Here is a 20,561-nt window from a genome sequence, read left to right on the forward strand (position 1 = left end):
TCTACCAGGTCTTTTCCACCATGTGGATCCCAGGAATCTAACTTGGCTCATTGGTCTTGACCGCGAGCATCTTCACTGATGAGCTATTTCCTCAACCCCAGCCTAAGTGTCCCCAAACTACCCTTTACCTATATAACTGAGTCTTCAGGCCTGCTCTCTACTCTAAGAATATTTTAGGTGAAGTACTCATGCATGGCAATGATTTCAGGCTGAAGAACCATCTGGAGTTTTGAGATCAATCTGAGCTATACTGATAGTGAATTGTAGGCCACCCTCGGCACATAATATAGCTGGAGCCTTTCTTAAAACACAAGGTGGCCAAAAACATTTTTACATGGTAAAAAGTAAAAGGGCTTAAGATTCAAAACACAAAGTGCACCTTTAGGAAATGAATTTAAGAGTCATTTGTGATACACAATCAAAAGAAATTTTTTATTTTTTGAGACATTGTCTCACTTTGTAGCCTTGGCTGGACTATAACTTATTGTTCAAACCAGGCTAGCTTTGACCTCATAGAAAGGTCAGCCTGCTTCTGTTTCCTAAGTGTTAGTATGTGCCACCATATCCATCCAGCTTCAGTCAGTCTGTCTGTGTGTCTCTGTGTCTGTGTATGTTGTGTTTTTGTTTTGTTTTGTTTTCTGTTCTTCAGTTTTGGTGTTGCTGAGACAGACTCTCATAGTAACTCCCTGTCTTCCCCTTTGCCTAACACCCTAAAAACTAACGTTCTGCTTTCTGTTTTGTGATTTTGGGCTACTCTTCAGTGCTGCTTATAAATGAAATCACATAGTAGTTGTTTTTTTGTGACTGGTTTATTTCACTGAATATAGTGTCCTCAAAGGGAGTTGCAGCAGAGGCTCTATAAGACTCTCTTGGGTTTGTTGAGGCCTGAGCAGGATCACAAATGCACTTCTCTAGAGAGATCTTAGAGTAATGGATCAAGGACCACCAAGGTTACTCAAAATATCTGTCAGAGACCTCACAATGAATTTAATGACATTCTAAATGGTAGGCATTTGCCTTTAGTTTTGTTGTTTTTATTTGCTTGTTTTTGTAGACAGGGTCTCACTGAACTGCTCGGGTTGACTTTGACCTTGCTCTTGCAGTCTTGACCGACCTTGAATTCACCATCCTTTCTGCCGTAGTCTCTAGCACGTGCGTTCCTTTTTTTCTTCTAAGTTGCATCCCCAACCCTGACATGTTCATTTAACAAGCTCCACGCCTGATGTTAATGCATATGTCCCCTGAGCAGCACTTAAAGCATTACTGCTGTGAAGAGTTGACAGATGTGACAGGTAGCAGAAGACATTGGTGTTTGGCAGGAGCATGAAATAGAATCTCAGACACAGGAGTAGAAACATTTGGCTGGTTGGATAGCAGTGAAAAGAAATAAGTCTCCTAACATGGTGAGATATAGCCCATATCTGCACAGCTTGCTTAACATTTGAAATAAATGTATAGGCTAAAGAAAAAAATTGTCATCATATTAATAGATAAAGGAAAATAATTTGACAAAATGTAAAAAATGAGGCTAGAAGGGGGGTCAGCGGTTAAAGAGCACACGCTGCTCTTGCTGGAGACGCCACATTCAGTTCCCAGCAACCACGCCAGCCAACTGACTGCTACTCAAGCTCTTGGGGGATCCAGTGCTTATCATGCACGCATATTAACTAAAAATAAATTATTTATACTGAAAATTTTAAAAATTTTAAAATTACTTTAAAAAAATAAAACAAAATACAGCAAAGCTGGAAATGATAAACTAACCCTGTAATCCCAGCACTGAGACAGAAACCTTGCCTTAAAAAATAAATCTAATAATAGGGACTGGGGACTTAGCTTGTGGGTTAACATGCTTACTTTGCAATCAGAATTCAGATCCCTAGAAACTCATATGAATGCTGAGTAAACATGGCAGCCCACCTGTAATTACAGTCTTGGAAAGTGAAGACAAGGGATCCTCAGCAAGCTGGGTAGGTATACTCTCCATTTTATTGTGGTCTCAGTTACATGGAGAGACCCTGCTTTATTGATAAAGGTAGAAAAGCTAGTGAAGATGATTCTCCATATCAACCTCAGGACTCTTTATACGTTTGCACACACACACACCCATACTCACAAAAAATAACATACATGTACACATACACCACAGACAAACAAACATGAACAGTGGAAAAGGAGCTAGAAAAGAGGCTCAACCGGTAAAGAGCCCTGGCTGTCCTTGCACAGGACTCAAATTTGATTCTCAGCACCCACTTGGTGGCTCATGGCTATCTGCAACTCTAGTTTGGAAGGTTGAATCAAGAGAATCTTGAGTTTAATACCATCCTTGGTTACATAGTCTTGAGACCCTTTCTTAGGAAAAGAGGCCCTGGGTTTAGTCACTCACACTGGAGGGGAAGTGATTCCCTTACTAATGAGAAAACTGGGTAATCCACATGTAAAATAAAAAATAGTTGGACCTTTTTATCCACATACTATTTTTAAAAGCTCAAAGTAGACCAAAGACTTAATCATGAAATCAAAATTATACTATGCTTGGACAAAAAAGATAGGGGAAAGTCTTCATGACATTGAATTTTGCCATGATTTTTGATGATCAAAAATATAAAGAACTTGGCTTTTGTCAAAATTTGTGTGCTTTAATGTACAAAATGTTTTGTGCATTAAAGGGTATGATCAAAGCAGTGGACATACATTCCAAAGATTGAGATAAACTTAACTAAAGTTTAGATTGGCTAAAGATTTCTGAAATTCAAAAAGAAAAATAAAACACTTTGGGATTGACAAAGGAATTTCATAGACATTTTCCCAGAGGGAATATACAAAATAGATGCTCAGCATGAGTAATAAAACCACAAAGAAGTACTAATACTCTGTGGCCATTATACTGTATATTAAATACATTGATTAGGGATAAAAGACTGAAAAGTATTGGGGATTTCAAGGAGAAATTCAAATGCTTACACAATACTGATGAAAATGTAAAATGTTACATAGCTGTGGGAAATACTATGACAGTTCATCAAAAAATAGTTATAACCTCTGTACTATAAGACGAAGCCGTTCTGACCCTAGGGGTCTACTCAAAGTAGAGTGTACTTAAACACCAGTGTTTATAATTCATTGTTACATTAAACAAAAGGCAGAAACACAACAAAGTTTTATCTGTAGACAAGTGGTTAATTAAAAAGGCAGTTTTATATGTAATGACTTATTAATTAGTCTTAAATAGTAATACATTTTTAAAAAATTATTGCTGTTGTATGTTGTGTACATGTGGACTTGTGCTGTAACAGCATGCATGTGGAGGTCATAGGACAACTTTGTGGAGTCAATTCTCTTCTTTCTGTAGATTAAACTCAGGTTATCAGGCTTGCAGAGCTGGTGTTTACCTGCTGAGCCATTTTGCTGGCCCTAGATAAACTTTTTTTAATTAATTAATTAATTTTTAGATAAACTTAAAAAGATGTAATACAAGTGAAATACATCAGATGATCCCTGAGCACTGGGTATAAGACTTGTGTTGTAGATGTATCCTTTATGACTGGGCTCCAAAACTCTTAATTTTGATCAGTGGTGGTTTTTTTGTAATGGTCTCTGTCTGTTGCAAAGAGAAGTTTTAACTTGGTGGGTTTAACACTTTAACTGTCAAATATATTTTATGCCCGCTCCCCCTCACACACAAATAAAAACCCAAAACAAAAAATTATTCCAAAGCTAAAACTAGAAAAACAACTATCTTTATATCTTTTTTTCAGAACTCAAGTGTCTGTTCCTGCCTTCAATTCTTCCTTATCACCTAGTATTTACCCCTTTTCTCCTCTCTACATGTTCTTCTGGACCTAATGTGTACACACACACACACACACACACACACACACACACACACACACACACACACACACAACACACACATACATATATATATATATATACTGTGTGAAGATATATTACTGGCTTGGTTTAATAAAGAGCTGAGCTGCCAATAGCTAGGCAGGAAGTATAGGCAGGACTTCTGAGCAGAGAGAGGAAGTAGGAGGAGATAATCGAGGGACAGGGGAGACATGGAGGGAGTCAGACATAGTCTTTTTTTTTTTTTTTTTTTTTTTTTTTTTTTTTTTTTTTTTTTTTTTGGTTTTTCGAGACAGGGTTTCTCTGTGTAGCTTTGCTCCTTTCCTGGAACTCACTTGGTAGCCCAGACTGGCCTCGAACTCACAGAGATCCACCTGGCTCTGCCTCCCAAGTGCTGGGATTAAAGGCGTGGGCCACTACCGCCCGGCGGGAGTCAGACATATTCTTGCATTCTATGAAAGAAAGGTAAAAAGCCACATGGTAAGATGTAGATGAATATTAAGAGTTAATTTATGTTATAAGAGCTAGTTGGGAACAAGCATAAGCTATAGTCCGAGCTTTCATAATGAATAAGTCTCCATGTCATCATTTGGGCACTGACTAGAGGGACAGAGAAAGACTTCTATTATAGGCTAGGATCCACATATGAGGAAGAACATGACCTTACTATTGCATATTCTAAGTCCATCCACTTATCTATACATTCTGTAATTACATTTTTCTTTAACACTTCATAGTATTGCATTTTATATGTGAACAAATTTTCATTATCCAGTCGTCTGTGTACAGACAACTAGGTTGGTTGCATTCCCTTGCTACATTGAATAGAGCAGCTGTAAACATGGACATGCTAAGATCTCTGTGGTAGGGTATTGAGCTTTCTGAGTCTGTTCTCAGTACTAAAATAGCTGGGGTATATTGTAGTCCTGTTTTTTAATGTTTTGAGGAATCTCCAAACTGATTTCCATAATGGCTGTATTAATTTGTGCGTCCATCAGCAGTGAATAAGGGTTCGACTTTTTCTACATCCTCTTTAACATTTGTTGTCAGAGTCCTTGATGACAGCCATCTGGCATGAGATGGCATTTCAGAGTAGTTATAAATTGCTATAGCTTGTTAAAATATTCTCATATTCTGTGGGCTGTTTTGCTCTGCTAGTTGGTTTGCTGAGTAGAAACTTCATTTAAATTTGGGGATAGTTTTTATGCAATGGTCGTTCTATTCAGAAAACTCTTACCTGTGCAGTGTCTTAAAGAATGTTCCTTATTTTCTTCAAGACCAGTGGTTCTCAACCTTCCTAATGCTGCAACTCTTCCATACAGTTCCTCATAGTGTAGTGACTCCAACCATAAAATTATTTTCATTGCTACTTCATAATTGTAATATTGCTACTATTATGAATTATAACGTAAATATCTGATAATGGGATATCTGATATGCAATGCTTATGAAGAGGTTGCCACCCATAGATGAAGAACTGCTGTTCTAGACATTTCAGTGTTCAGATTTTAAATTAAGGGCTTCGATACATTTTGAATTAATTTTTGTGCCAGATATAAGACATCAATCTAATTTTATTCTGTGTCATTAGATAACCAGTTTGGCCAGCATCATTTATTGGATAGACTGTATTTTTTCCAATGTGTGTTTTTACTTCCTCTGTCAGAACTTATGTGGGTTAGCTTCGTCATTTTATTTCTGGGTCCTTAGTTTACTCCTTTGGTCTACCTGTCCATTTTTATGCCATCACCAGGCTCTTTATCACTACACCTCTATGGTGTAAATTGAGGACTAGTATCATAATGCCTTCAACAGTGTTCTTAAAAATTCTTAGCAGGGCTTTGACTATTTCATGGTCCTTTTTGGTTCCATATGAATTCTTGTATTGTGTTTTCACAACCTGTGAAATGTGACACCAAAATTTTGATTAGGTATTGCATTAAACCTGTGAATTAATTTTGGTAATTTAACAATTTTCCCAATATTCTGCCAATTCAGGTGCATGGAAGATCTTCCCATTACCTAATATATTCTTTGATTTTCTTTTTCTTTTTCAAAGCAGGATTTCTCTGTGTAGTCCTGGCTGTCCTGGAACTCCACTCTGGAGACCAGGCTGGCCTCGAATTCACAGAGATCCACCTGCATCTGCCTCCCAAGTGCTAGGAGTAAAGGCATGTGCCACTTTGTGATTTCCTTTTTCAGTGTCTTTAAGTTTTCATTTTAGAAGTCTCTCTTAGTTAGGGTTACTATTCCTGTAATAAAACATCATTACTAAAGCAACTTGAAGAGGAAAGGGTTTATTTGACTTATACTTCTACATTGTAGTCCATCATTGAAGTCAGGACAGGAACTCAAACAAGGCAGGAACCTAGAGGAAATCTGTCTCAAATATTTAAGAGTGCAGTGGATTAATTTCTAATCATCCTCAATATAAGTACTTACCTCACATATGCTAGACCCTAGATTCACAGTTCCATATAACAGTTCACTTACATCACTCTTCATCATCAAAAGCAGTGAGGTCAGGAACTCAATGCAGGGCAGGAACCTGGAAGCAGGGGCTGATGCAGAGGCCATGGAGGAGTGCTACTCATCCTGGTTTGCTCAGCCTGCTTTCTTACAGAACCCAGGACCCCCTGCCCAGCGGTGTAACCGCCCACAATGGACTGAACCCTCACCCACCAATCACTAATTAAGAGAATGTCCTATAGCTGTATCTTACGGAGGCATTTTCTCAGTTGAGGTTCCTTCCTCTCAAATGATGTTAGCTTGTGTCAAGTTGACATAAAACTATCTAGCACAAGGTCGTTCTTTGCTTAAATATATTACTAAACATATAATTTCTCTGGAGGTTTTGTTTGTTTGTTGAGACAGTCTCTCCACATAGCCCTGACTGTCGTGGAACTCACTATGTAAACTGGGCTGACCTAGCCCTCACTATGTACACCAGGTTGGCCTAGAATGCACAGAAACCCTCCTGCCTCTGCCTCCCAGAGTTGTGATTAAAGACATAGGGCACCACACTGGCCTGGAGCTATTTCAAATGAGACAGTTTTCCTAACTTCTTTTTTTGAGAGTCCATTGTTAGTATATATAAAAGCTGTTGTTATTTTTTTTTAATACTGATTTTGTACCCTGTAATTTTACTGTGTTTGTTAAGACCAAGAGTTTTCTAGTAGACTCCATAGGGTCTTTTAAGTAAAGAATCATGTCATCTAAAAATAAATCAGTATAATTTGACCCTTTTCTTTCCTATTTTTATCCTTTTTATCTCCTTTTCTTGTCTAACTGCTATAGTTAAGACTTTGAGCACTGTGTCAAATAAGAGAGGGGCAAGTGCACATCCTGATTTAGAAGAAATGCTGTTTTGTCTCCATTAACTGTTGGCAATGTTTGTTGTATATAAACCTAATTATTTTGAGGTATGTTTCATCTGTTCCTAACGTCTCCAGAACTTTTTATCATAAAGTCATGTTAAACTTAGTCAGATGCATCAGTTGAAAATATTATGTGGGTGGTTTCTGTTCTTAAGTTTATTTATATGGTATAGCACATTTACTGATTATTGTATGTTGACCCAATCTTGACTTTCTGCTGTGAAGCCCATTTCTTTATGTTGTATAATCTTAATGTGTTCCTGGTTTTGTTTAAAATTATTTTGTTGAGTTTTGTTTTGTTTGGGTTTGGTTTGGTTTTCTTTTTCAAGACTGGGTTTCTCTGTGTGGCCCTGGCTGTCCTGAAAGTCGCTTTGTAGACCAGGCTGGCCTCAAACTCACAGAAATCCACCTGCCTCTGCTTAAGTGCTGGGATTAAAGGCGTGTGCTACCAGCACCCAGTTTTGTTGAGAATTTTTGCATCTTTGTTCATCAAAGAATTAGTCTGTAGTTTTCTTTTGTATGTCTGTCTTTATCTGGTTTTGTTATCAAAATAATACTTTATTCATAGATTGGATTTGGTAGGGTTCTTTCTATTTTGTAGAAAAAGTTTAAGAATTGGTATGTGATCTCCTTGGAGTAGACTACAGCAGTGACTCTGTCTGGTCTTGGGCTTTTCTTGAATGGAAGGGATGCTTCAATTACAGCTTTTATGTCATTGCTTTAATGGGTTAAGTTACTTATATCATCTGTATTTAATTATGATAGAGATGCATTCAGAAAATTTTCTCTTCTCAGTTATCTGGTGTAGCGGTAACGCCCGCATTACCGACACCCATTTACCATGTCTGAGCAAAGGGCTGCGGATTAAAAATAGAGACAAGAGACAGCGAGTCATTCGCCACGACTGGATGTCGAATGCCGTTTATTGAAAGAGGGAAGAAACCTTAAATACAGGCTTACAACACAAATGGAGGAACCCCTGGAGGGCAGAAGTTCGCTACCAATGGTCTACATTCCAGACCCAATGTTCTACATTCTTGCATCTAAGTTGTTAACGCCCAATATGCAGGATACACAAACAAGGAACTTCCCTTAAGCATTCTGAAGGGTGGATACCGGCAGGGAATCTGAATAGGGAGGACATCTGATCAAGGTCAGCAAGCAAGGCCGCAGCCACTCACAGTCGGGAGCCAGGGCCCATGGCGCCCACAATCTGGCTTTTTAGGTTATAGGTTTTATTTATGTATTTATTTTCTATACAGTGTCTCAGTATATAGCCCTGGCTGTCCTAGAACTCACTACATAGACAAGGCTAGCCTCAGACTCACAGAGATTGGCTAGCCTTGGATTTACAAATGCTGAGATTAAAGGTGTGTGCCACTACACCCAGCTGGATTATAAATTTTCATAGTAATCTCAATAACATTCTTTTTTCATTGGAGTCTTTGTAATGACATTCTTTTGTTAATTTATGTCTTCTCCCTCTCTGTCAGATTAGTAAGTTTGTCAATCTTACGTTTTCAGTGACAATTTAATCTGTATTTAATTAATTTCTTCCCTTTATTATTTCTTGCTGTCTACTGTTTTTAGGATTGGCTGCTTGTTGTTCAAGACACTTGAGGTGCATTGTCAGTTGTTTATTTGCTATCTCAGAATTTTTTTACTATCTTAGATGCCTGAGCGTTTTGCCTGCATGTATGTCATGTGCGTGCCTGGAGCTCGTAGAGGCCAGAGGGGTGTCAGACCCCCTGGGACTGGAGTTAGAGGTTCTTGTCGGCCGTCACGTGGATGCAGGCACTTGAATCTGCATCCTCTCCGAGAGTAGCCCATACTCTTGACTACTGAACCCTGTCTCTAGCCTCCTCCTAGATGTTTAAATATGAGCACTTATGGCTATATATTTTGTTTTAGGACTACCTGGACTACATGCCAGAAGTTCTGATAAGTTGTTTTTTATTATCATTTGTCTCTAGGAATTTTTTAAATTTCCTTGTTCATATAAATGGGTTGTTTAACCACATTAAGATATTTTTGTGGTTTTTATAGTTGTTCTTACTTTGATTCCTAGTTTTATCACATTATAGTCTGATAGGACATAAGAAATTATCATCTCAGTATTTTTGTAATTGATGACACTTGACTTGTGTCCTATGATGTATTTATTTTGAAGAAGGTTCTATGTACTGCTGAGAAAATTGTGTATTCCACATCTGTTGGGTGGAATATTCTATAATATATCTGTTTTGTCCAGTTCATCTACAGTAGTGGTTCTCAACCTGTGGATCACAACCCCTTTGGGGTTGCATATCACATATCCTGCATATTGTAGATTTACATTGAATATATATATAACAATAGCAAAATTTTATATATATATATATTTTGGTTTTTTTCGAGACAGGGTTTCTCTGTGTAGTTTTGCGCCTTTCCTGGAACTTGCTTTGGAGACCAGGCTGGCCTCGAACTCACATTAATCCACCTGCCTCTGCCTCCTGAGTGCTGGGATTAAAGGCGTGCGCCACTACCGCCTGGTGCAAAATTATATTTATGAAGTAGCAATGAAATTATTTTATGATTGGAAGTCACCACGACCGTATTAAAAGGGTCGCAGCATTAGGAAGGTTGAGAACCACTGATCTGCATTATGTTTAGCTCTGATGTTCCTTTCCTTGTTTTTAGTTTGGAAACCTCTCTAAATTTGAGAAGGAAGTATTGAAGTCCCCACTGTTATTGTGTCAGTACCTATGTGGCCTTTTATGTCTTTAGTGCTTGTTTTATAAAATTAGGGGCTCAGGTATTTGTTGTATAAGTGTTTTTGATTAGTTGTTCCTTTTATTATTATTATTTTTTTTTTTTTTTTTTTTTTTTTTTTTTTTTTTTTTTGATTTCTCGAGACAGGGTTTCTCTGTGTAGCTTTGCGCCTTTCCTGGAGCTCACTTGGTAGCCCAGCTGGCCTCGAACTCACAGAGATCCGCCTGGCTCTGCCTCCCGAGTGCTGGGATTAAAGGCGTGCGCCACCAACACCTGGCCCTTTTATTAATTTGTTGTGTCCCTTTTAGTCTCTCTTAATAGTTTTGGTTTGAAGTTACTTTGTCCGAAATATGGCTGGCTACCCCTGTTAATGTTTTCTGTTTGCTTGTCAGTTTGTTTTCCATTCTTTGCTATTGCCCTTTTTCATATATTTCCTGAGGAAGTTGACCTCTTGGGGACAAAGTAGAATTGATTCTTGTTTCTTCATCCATTTTACCGGCCCACTAATGTTATCTTTTTAGTGGTGAATTGAGGCCATTTACATTAAAAAAAAAAAAAAAAAAAAAAAAAAAAAAAGTGTGTGTGTGTGAATTTTTTTTTAAAAGGTCTCAATAAGTTGTCCAAACAGGCCTTAAACTTGACTTCACTTTGCCTCAACCTAGGTAATAGTTTTTCTTTATAGACTTGGATTGCCACCACGCTTACTTTGAAGATGTTTGTTGTTACTGTTGGTTAGATACAGTCACACTCTGTATGCTAGGCTAGCTTCACATGGACATCTTCCTGCATTAGCCTCTGGAGTGCTGGGATGACAGTGTGAGTCACTATGCCTGACTGCTATGATTTTGGTTTTCTGAGACAAGGTGGCCTTGAACTTGCTGTGCAGCCAAGAATGACTTTGAACTCCTTATCCTTCAGCATCACCTCTTTTTTTTTTAATGAATTTATTTGGTTTTATTTTATTTGCATTGGTGTTTTGCCTGCATGTGTGTCTATATGAAGCTGTCAAATCCCCTGGAACTGGAGTTACAAACAGCTGTGAGCTGCCATGTGGGTGCTGGGAATTGAACCTGGATCTTCTGGAAGAGCAGCCAGTGCTCTTAACCATTGAGCCATCTCTCCATCCCTCTGCTCAACTTCTTAAGCTTAAAGGCACTAATCACTACACCCATGTGCCTTGATGTTTCCGTTTTTCTGTTTTTGTGTGTGTGTTGTTCTTCCCCCTTCCCCCCTCTTTGCCAAACAGAGTTTCTTTGTGTAACTCTGGCTGTCCTGGAACTCGCTCTGTAGACCAGGCTGGCCTCGAACTCAGAGATCTGCCTGCCTCTGCCTCCTGAATGCTAAGATTAAAGTTGTGAGCCATCACCACTCAGCCTTTTTTTCTTTCTTTCTTTTTTTTTTTTTTTCTTTTTTAAGACAAGGTGTTACTCTGTAGCTCTGGATAGCCTAGAACTCTATAGTGTAAACCAGGCTGACCTCCAGCTCATAGAACGGTGATTGCCTCTGGCAATAGTGGTGGGCATCAACATGTCTGAAGCATGACTGTAATGCCTGTGTCGGTGCATGGGAATAGAAGGCAGAGGAATCAGGAGTTTAAGGCCATTATTGACTGCATAGCAAGTTCAAGGCCAAGACTCTATCTCAAAAACAACAACAAGTGTGTGTGTGTGTGTGTGTGTGTGTGTGTGTGTGTGTGTAATTCTCAAAATAACATCTTCAAACTAATTTTTTTCCCTAGCTTTATAGAAGCACCAGTTGAAATTCCCAGTCCTCTTGAAACCCCTGCCGAACCTTCTGAACCTGAAAGTACCTTGCAACCAGTGCTGGCTCTCATCCCACGAGAAAAGAAAGCCCCACGCCCTCCAAAGAAGAAGTACCAGAGAGCTGGGCTGTACTCTGATGTTTACAAAACTACAGAGTAAGTGGTGACTGAGCGCTTACATCTTCTAATCCCTAGTGTCCACCATGGCTTTAGATTGTTCTTGCATTTGTGTAGTGCAGTCTCTTCTCTCCTATTACCATGTCAGTCCTCATAGGCTAGGTGGCAAGCACCTTTAACCACTGAGCCTGACACTGCTATATAGTGAGGTAGAGGATAGCCTGAGCTACATGAGACCCTGTTTCGTTTTATTTTTTAATTGGAGCTGGCACATATGTAGTGACATGTGATGATGTTTTATTTGTGCTTTAATAAATAAAGCTTGCCTGGTGGGGGGGAAAAAGAGAAAAACAAAAACCAATCCACTGAGCCTGAACAAAGTACTTTCTACTATCAAAAACCAATATAACGTTATATATATGTAATATGTATTCTATGTGTAACATTATATAAGTGTAATATGTGTAACAGTCGTATGTACCTGAGTATTCACTGTGGATGCTGCACTGTGTTGTATGGTTATAATTATCATCCCTGATGTTTAGCCTCTCTTCTAAGTTCCATTTTATACATTTGGATGATTGGCTTCTAACCATGCCTTTTGTTGTTTAAAAATAAGAAGCAAATCCAGGTGTGGTGGTGTATACCTGAATCCCCACACTCTGGAAGCAGAGGCCGGAAGATTGCCACTTGTTCAAGGACATCATTCTTTTTTTTCTCCCCGCCCCCAATGTCGTTTATTGAAGGAGGGAGGAGGTCTTAAATACAGGCTTATAGCACAATGGGAGAACCCCAGAGGGCAGAAGTTCACTACTGATGTTTTCAGTCTTGCATCTAAGCTGTTAACGCCCTTTATGCAGGATACACAGACAAGGAATTTCCCTTAAGCATTCAGGAGGGTGGAACCCAGCGGGGAATTAGAATAGGGAGGATATCAAGGTCAAGGTCAGCGAGCAAAGCAACAGTTACCCAAAAAACAGGCCAGGGCCCTACAGGTCCCCCTTTTACTAGAAAATGAGCTTCTGACTTAGGTTGCATGGGATGACAGCAGGTCACCTTACCCATCATGGAGACACCTCCCCAGGCCCACCGGCGCTCTGTCTTAGGTTGGTGAGTGCCCCTCAGGCATTACCCATCTCTCAATACTCATTATCATACAGGCTCAATCATGTGTGAGCTGCAAAGTTAATTGCTGCCAAAGATCTCAAAGTGGTGCTGGCTTTGCAAACTGTGTGTTCGACTCAGAAAAGACCAACAGAAGTCTTAACCCATCCATAGCCAGTAGGGTAAAGGCAACTGAGCCATTCCCTTCCTTAACGAGCCTTATTGCAAATTAGAGTCCTTGTAAGATGGTATCCCAAATGCAAATGGATCTTGAGTTTATAAATTTATAATTTTCAAAGCCAATCTAACTGTATATAACTATTGAATTAAATTTATCATGCCCAGTAGAATGAAAAATTAACTGTGGTAGCTACTTTTGCTGCCAGGGTCTTCACTGTGCTAGCTGTAGTAACCAATTATGAAATGGTAACCCCAGAAACAGTAGCAGCGGTGGCCAACACTGCTATAACAGCAATAACGGCAGTAGCGACATCAAATTCTCTTCTGGAGCATATGGGCATCCACTGGCATGGATACAACTCCAGGAACACAAACTGCCAAGGCCCATTTTTCTTGATCCCAGCATGACTTAAGCTGGCAGCTCTGCAAAAGAACAACTAAGAACCATAAAGAAAAAACAGGCAGCTCACACGGAGCAGAACTAATGGTCTCATAATGGCTACATTCAGGCTCACAAATTTTAAGGTATCTTCAAAGGGGCCTAAGTGAATTTCAGGAGGCCAATAAATGTTGCACAGAGCCCCTCCTGAAAAGTAGGTACTAAACCAGCTTGAAGAGGATTGTGAAAATCAAAAGGCTTATCAGGCATTCTACTGTTAACAAATGGAGATCAGTTTGACCTTCAGGGTTATCCTTAATCTCCAAGGTATCTGGGTGACAGGTTCTCAAACATACTTGAAAAAGCAGTTACCATACATTACCTTCTGTAGAATCCAACCACATGGCTACAGTTCCTAGGCTTACGTTAATGCTTGCCAAGGCTGGCCATATTGGGCTCTCAATCCCCATTGGCATCAAAAGGGGAGAGTTTTTCATGAAGGCCCAATAGGTCTCTGCCTGGACAACATTCTTTATATAATTAAGTCTAGGCCTGCTAAGGCTCTGTAGTGAGACATTTCTTTAACAAAAGAAAAAAGAAATTACATAAAACCCAAAAAGGAAGTTAAATAGCATTGTCTACATAAGTAAATGTATTTGGAATTTCATTGATTAAGTTGCCAAGTGAATAAACTGTCCTTCATAGTTTCTTGATAAGTAACCTTTGTTACTGTATTGAAACAGAGTTTGAAACTGTCTGTGTAAACATACTAGCCCCCCAAACTCTGTCCTGAGATCACAGGTGTATATTGTAATTAAAAGGCTTTGGGATGACTATGTAGCTCATTTGGTAGATTGTTTATGCTGAAAATCCCAAGTCTGATTTCCAGTGCCTCATAATCTGGATATGGTTGGGCTTGTCTATAAGCCAGTCCTGCAAGAGGCTGAGTAAGGAGAATTTTATACGACCCTGTCTTTGAGTGGGGAGGGGTACAGATTTTTAAACACCAAGGCAGTAGTCATGATATAAAGTTAAAAACTAGCCTTATGTCAGATTGATGAGATTAAAGGAATGAGCAGTCACATCTGGCCTGAATTCACTTTTTTTATTTAAAAACAAAACAAATTTTGATTTCAAAGCATTAGTTAGTAACTTTCTTTTAAATTATTTTGAGACAGGGTTCCATTGTAGCGCAGGCTGGTTTTGAACTCACTATCAAGCCAAACATGACCTTTAACATCTGATCCTCCTGCCTACACTTCAGAAGAGCTAGAAGGATAGGTGTATGCCCCAAAGCCTGGGGGGTGCTGCTCTAGGGATCTTTCTGACCCTGGACTGTATACATGACAGGCAAACGCTGTATCAACTGGGCACTCTCCCCTAGCCCTACATATTTTTCTTTAAAAATATGTTTTGGTGTGTTTGAGGAATGAAGAACCTCTACATGTGTTGATGATAACTTTATTTCCATAACTGCCTCAGTAAATTCATCAAATTCCATGTAGTAAAGCTTCCTTGGAACGGCCTGTTTAACCTTGCAAGTGACCAACCATAATAATTCAACCTTTAAGCATTGCAGTCATGTCTTCTGGGTCCTGATGTGACCTTTGGGATTTCATAACTTCTAATTTATAATAATCTCCTATTTCCCCATTTTTAAATTTAATTTCTAAATAAAATTAATTAAATAACTTAAAAAAAAACAAAAAAAAAACTGAAATAGTCATTTAGTCAGCCAGTTGATTCAGTGGGTATTTTTATTTTATTTTTATTTTTATTTTTATTTTTTGGTTTTTCGAGACAGGGTTTCTCTGTGTAGTTTTGGTGCCTGTCCTGGAACTCACTTGGTAGCCCAGGCTGGCCTCGAACTCACAGAGATCCGCCTGGCTCTGCCTCCTGAGTGCTGGGATTAAAGGCGTCCGCCGCCGCCACCACCACCACCACCACCCGGCCCTCAGTGGATATTTTTAAAGTTTTCTTATCCCATCCCTTGAGAGGCAGTGGATCTCGATAAGTTTGAGGCTAGCCTACATATGAAGTTCCGTGGTAGCTAGAGCTGCCTACACAGTGAGACCCTGTCTCACAAAATAAAATTAAAGTGGTGATGCTCTGACAACATAGCAGAAAAGGATAACCTTTAAGATTAGATCTGAGACCCAGAGCTTGGAACATTGTGTGTTTGTAGAGTGTTCAGCACAGGCCTGCTCGTTATACTCATGACCCTATTTTACCCAAGAAAAATTTATATGGCCCCAGGTATATATACATATAAAATAGGTGTATGTCAGAGAGGGCATAGTGAAACCACCAAACTGGACCACTCTGTGAGAATAAAGGCAGTTTATTGGGGATCAAAATGCTAAGGCTATTTCTGGGGCAGAAAACAGCAACTTGGTTGGAAAGTACTCAGATTTTCTATGATAATCAGCAGGGTGAAGGCTGTGCAGATTAGCTGAGCGCTAGATACCCTTTTACCTGATGTAGTTGACCACTTACTGTCTGTGAAGATAAGGGAAGGAGTGTTCTTCCTGGTAAACAGAAACCTGCCTATGAGAATCCTGAGGGATGGCGAAGTTTGGGCTTCTGTTAACAATATTGTCACAAGCACTGCTACTTTGGAGGCCCGCTTTGGAGCAAATGGTATATAAACTCAACATATACTGATAATAAATCATAAATTAATTTTAAAATTATCTTGAATGACTAAAGAACTTAGTGGTTAAGAGCACTTAATGATCTTACAGAGGACCTGAGTTCAGTTCCCAGCACCCACATGGTGGCTTTTAGCCATTTATAACTCCAATTTCAGGGGATCCTTTGGCCTCTGCAAGCACCAGACATTTGTGTGACACCCATATTCATACAAACAAAACACACATAAAATTAATAATTCTTATTGTTTTGTTATGTTTTCGTATGATGTGTCTGCATGAGTACAAGTGACCGTGTGCATTTGTGGAAGAAAGAGAATAACTTTGAGGTGAGAACTTTCTCCTCCCACTATAAGCTCCAGAGATTGAATTTAGGTAGTCAGGGCTACAAACCATCTTACCTGGACAGCCAGGGCTGTTGTTAAATGAATAAAAAGTAAAATTAGATCTGAAATGTAAGTTCATTTTGTAAAATTTTTAGAAAAATATTAAAGAACCTCTTTTTAAAGGGGGTTATGTACATTTACAGGTTCTTGAAGGTGCATGAGAGCATCTGCAGAGGCCAGAGGAGGTTACCAGGTCTTGCCAGTTGCAGACATAGGTGCTAGGAACCAAACTCAGGTCCTCTCTAGAGAGCAGGTAGTGCTGTATCTGCTGAGCCATCTCTCTAGCCCAGGACTTTCTTAAGTACTTTTTTGGGCTTCCATTGTTTTTCCTTTTTGTTTATTTCTTGGAAAGGGGCTGGCACACATGCATGTTGAGGACAAAGGACAGTTCCAGAAGTTGATTCTCCTTCAACACTAGAGTGTAGTTGGACGTTTTTCTGTGTCCCACCTGGTCCGCAGCCGCTCGGACAAGTAAACACACAAAGGCTTATATTACTTACAAACTGTATGGCCTAATGGCTCAGGCTTGTTGAAAGCTAGCTCCTATAAATTAACCCATTTATTTCTATTAATCTATAAGTTGCTACATGGCCGTGGCTTACCAGTACTTTCATATCTTGCTTCTCCTCGAGGTGGCTGGCATCTCTTCTGCGCGCCTCTCCTTTCCTCCTAATCTCTCTCCAGTTGGAATGTACCACCTAACCTTATTCTGCCTCACCATTGGCGAAACAGCTTTATTTATCAACCAATCAGAACAACACATATTCACAACATACAGAAAGACATCCCACAGCACTAGATTTCCCAGGGATCCAACTCAGGTTGTCAGTCTTGATGGAAAGTGCCTTTGCAACATGAGCCATCTTGCCAGATAGAATCTATTTTCATTTGACCTTGGGGAGAAATTTAATTGCCTTTGTTTCTTATTTTCCTCATCACAGCCCAAAGAGCCGATTAATCCAATTAAAAAAAGAGAAGCTGGAGTATACTCCAGGAGAGCATGAATATGGATTATTCCCAGCACCAATTCATGTTGGTGAGTACGGAGTCCACATAATTCATTAATAAGAATAAATTGTGTGTGTTGAATTTAGGAGAAGTGCCTGTGTTCTTTGTTCTACTGGATTCAAATTCTTTACTATTTATTTATAAGAAATTCCCAAGAATTCTCATCAAGGATGTGGGGCTGTAGCTCAGTTGATAGAGTGTATACCTAACAAGAGTAAAGCCTGGATTGGATCCCCAGTAAGTACCACAGGAACCAGGGGTGTAAACTAAATCAGAAACACAAGGACATCCTCAGCTACACAGTGAGTTAGAGACTAGCCTGGGATACATAAGGCCCGTATGAAATGTAGGAGGGAGGGGAAAAATACACTCTATCATTGATATATACCTCAACCCTGCTTTTCTCGTTTTTATCATGGGGTTAGCTAAGTAATGGTCATTGTTTCTTTTATTCCAAATGAGAATCTTCGGTAGCTCTCCTGGGACATCATTTTAAGCTAAAATTGATCAAGGACATTCTTTAGGTAGATCTTACTTTTTATTGTTGCTTATTTTTTTAAGATAAAGTCTTATATAATCTAGACAAGTTTCAGCTTGATAGATTTGACCTTGAACTCCTGACCCTCCTGACTTTATCTCCCAAATTCTGGAATTATAGGCTGCATACCACTGCCAGCCTTTATCTCCCTTTTTAGAAATTAATTTCTATATCTGGCTTCAAGGAAAGGAATGGCAGATTGTCTTAGTTACTTTTTCTACTGCTGTGATAAGTACCCTAGGAAAAGCAGTATGAGGGATCGAGGCCTTATTTTGCTCACTGTCTACCAAGGATGCAGTCCATCAGTGCCAATCCCACCCACAATTAAAATTGGTCTTTCCACATTAAATTAATGTAATGAAGATAGTTCCCAGCTGGCATGCCTAAGGGCCCGTCTCTCAGATGAGTCTTCATCCTGTCAACTTGAAAACGAACACTGATGTCCTGACTCTACCACTTGCCACCTTGACAGCTATACAGACATCACTTCTAAATTACTGCCCTGGCCCATAGACTCATGACCATGTTATAATGTAGAGTACATTCAGTCCAACTTTAGAAGTCTGCAAAGTTTTCAAAATTGTAGCACATTAAAAGTCAGTTTCTGCCAGGCTCCAAAGCTACAGAGAAACTCTGTCTCAAAAACCAAAAAAAAAAATTAAAAAAAAAAATGCTTTGCCTTATATCTTCTTAAACTGACCTCCAAACCAGAACTCTGCTCCTAGTACCCACCTCACCATTTCGTGGGATCGAGTCTCCAGAGCTGATGCAAGGCTTCCCTAGAAGTACTCACCTTGCTCTCTGTCTAATGTATGCAATGACAACTGTGACTGTTAAGAGTATAAAATTTCCTACACAGAAGACCTTCTACCACAACCTGAAGATGGATGAATTGAGCTTGTTAAGTATTAGGAGATGCAAGTGGATGATGTTTATATCATTCAAGCGTAAGGATTGCATTCTTGGTCTTGAACTATGCCACATGTGTTCAACTTGTTCTCAGATGGCAAAATCTCCAATAGTCAGATTGAAATACAATTCCTCTCAGATAGAGATGAAAAGCAAAGTAGGGATAGCTCAGTTGAAATGCAGGCAGAGCAGAATATACAGAAAGCAAACGCACTAGACGTCAGGAACCAGAGGTCTGTGAGAGTCTATTCAATTAGCAATGATTGTGGCACATGCCTTTAATCTCAGTTCTTGGGAGTCAGAGGCAGGCAGAGACCTATTGAGTTCCAGGCCAGCTGTGCTTACATGAGACCCTATCTCAAAACAAACAAAGAAAAAACAATGGTCACAGGCTACCTTTGGGGGATATGGATGGCACAGCAGTTAAGAGCATGCTGTTCTGTCAGAGGACCCAGGTTTGGTTCCAAGCACCAATATCAGGTGTTACATAAACTTCTATAACTCTAGTTCTAGGAGATCTGATGCTCTTTGACTTCCACTGATACCTTACACAAGTGGCACACATAAACCCACATATGCACCCACACATGATAAATAAATGGATATGTGGTTGCCTAATGAAGAACCTGTAGGTCAAGTCTGCATTACAGTAAATGAGGATATGGTTCATTTGAAAGACTACAGATAGGTTGCAATAAAAAGCACTATAGACAACAAAGTGGGCTGAATAGATAGGTACTACTGTTGTAGACTCTAGAACAGTGGTTCTCGACCTGCCTCCTGCTGTGACCCTTTAATATAGTTCCTCATGTTGTGTTGATGCCCAGCCATAAAATTATTTCATTGCTACTTCATACCCACAATTTTGCTATTGTTATGTATTGTAGCATAAACATTTGATATGCTGGATACCTAATATACACCTCCAAAGGATTTGAGACCCTCAGGTTGAAAACTGCTGCTCTAGATGGGTAAGGAAAGCAAGGAAAACCTGTGAGTGGTTTAAGGAGCCAGAAATAGCCAACCAATCACTTTTGAAACAGTGAAAAAAAAAGTGGGGCAGTTGCTGTGATGAGCCTGACCATGTGGTTCTTAGACATTAGAACTGTTTTCTCCTCCAGACCGTGGTGGCACTTGGAAGGCAGAGAGAGCCAAGTGGATCTCTGTGAGTTCGAGGCCAGCCTGGGCTACAGAGTGCGTTCCAGGACAGCCAGAGCTGTTATACAGAGAAACCCTGTCTCCAAAAAAAAAAAAACAAAAAGCAAAACAAACAAACAAAACAAAAACACCAGAACTGTTTTTGGGCTAGACTGTAGAAGAGCTTGATATTTTGGGCTAAAAAAAAAAAGCTCTGGCATGCTGGAAGCCGAGCTTATTTATTCATGCAGGAGCTTTAAAGACAAGAGAAATATGGACAGTGGAGACCAGGCTCATAAAGTTCCAGAGTGGAATGAGGGTTTCAAAAAAAAACTGGGGTGGGGGGTGTTGGGGATTTAGCTCCGTTGTAGAGCGCTCGTCTCATAGAGACTCACTCATCTTCCCAAATT

The 20,561-nt window shown here is 39.5% G+C and overlaps 1 protein-coding gene across 2 annotated transcripts in view; it reads left to right on the forward strand.

The window, feature by feature from the left end:
• Nucleotides 1-20,561, forward strand: part of Ash1l (ASH1 like histone lysine methyltransferase) — a 152,671-nt gene that overhangs the window by 70,491 nt on the left and 61,619 nt on the right. For both annotated transcript variants that reach the window (XM_028890773.2, XM_028890771.2), the window contains exons 6-7: nucleotides 11,719-11,898; nucleotides 17,501-17,595. In XM_028890773.2, coding sequence (XP_028746606.1) covers nucleotides 11,719-11,898; nucleotides 17,501-17,595 — 275 coding nt within the window. The remainder of the gene's footprint in view (nucleotides 1-11,718; nucleotides 11,899-17,500; nucleotides 17,596-20,561) is intronic.

The sequence above is a fragment of the Peromyscus leucopus genome, chromosome 6 (assembly GCF_004664715.2).
Source record: "Peromyscus leucopus breed LL Stock chromosome 6, UCI_PerLeu_2.1, whole genome shotgun sequence".
Taxonomy (NCBI): Eukaryota; Metazoa; Chordata; class Mammalia; order Rodentia; family Cricetidae; genus Peromyscus; species Peromyscus leucopus.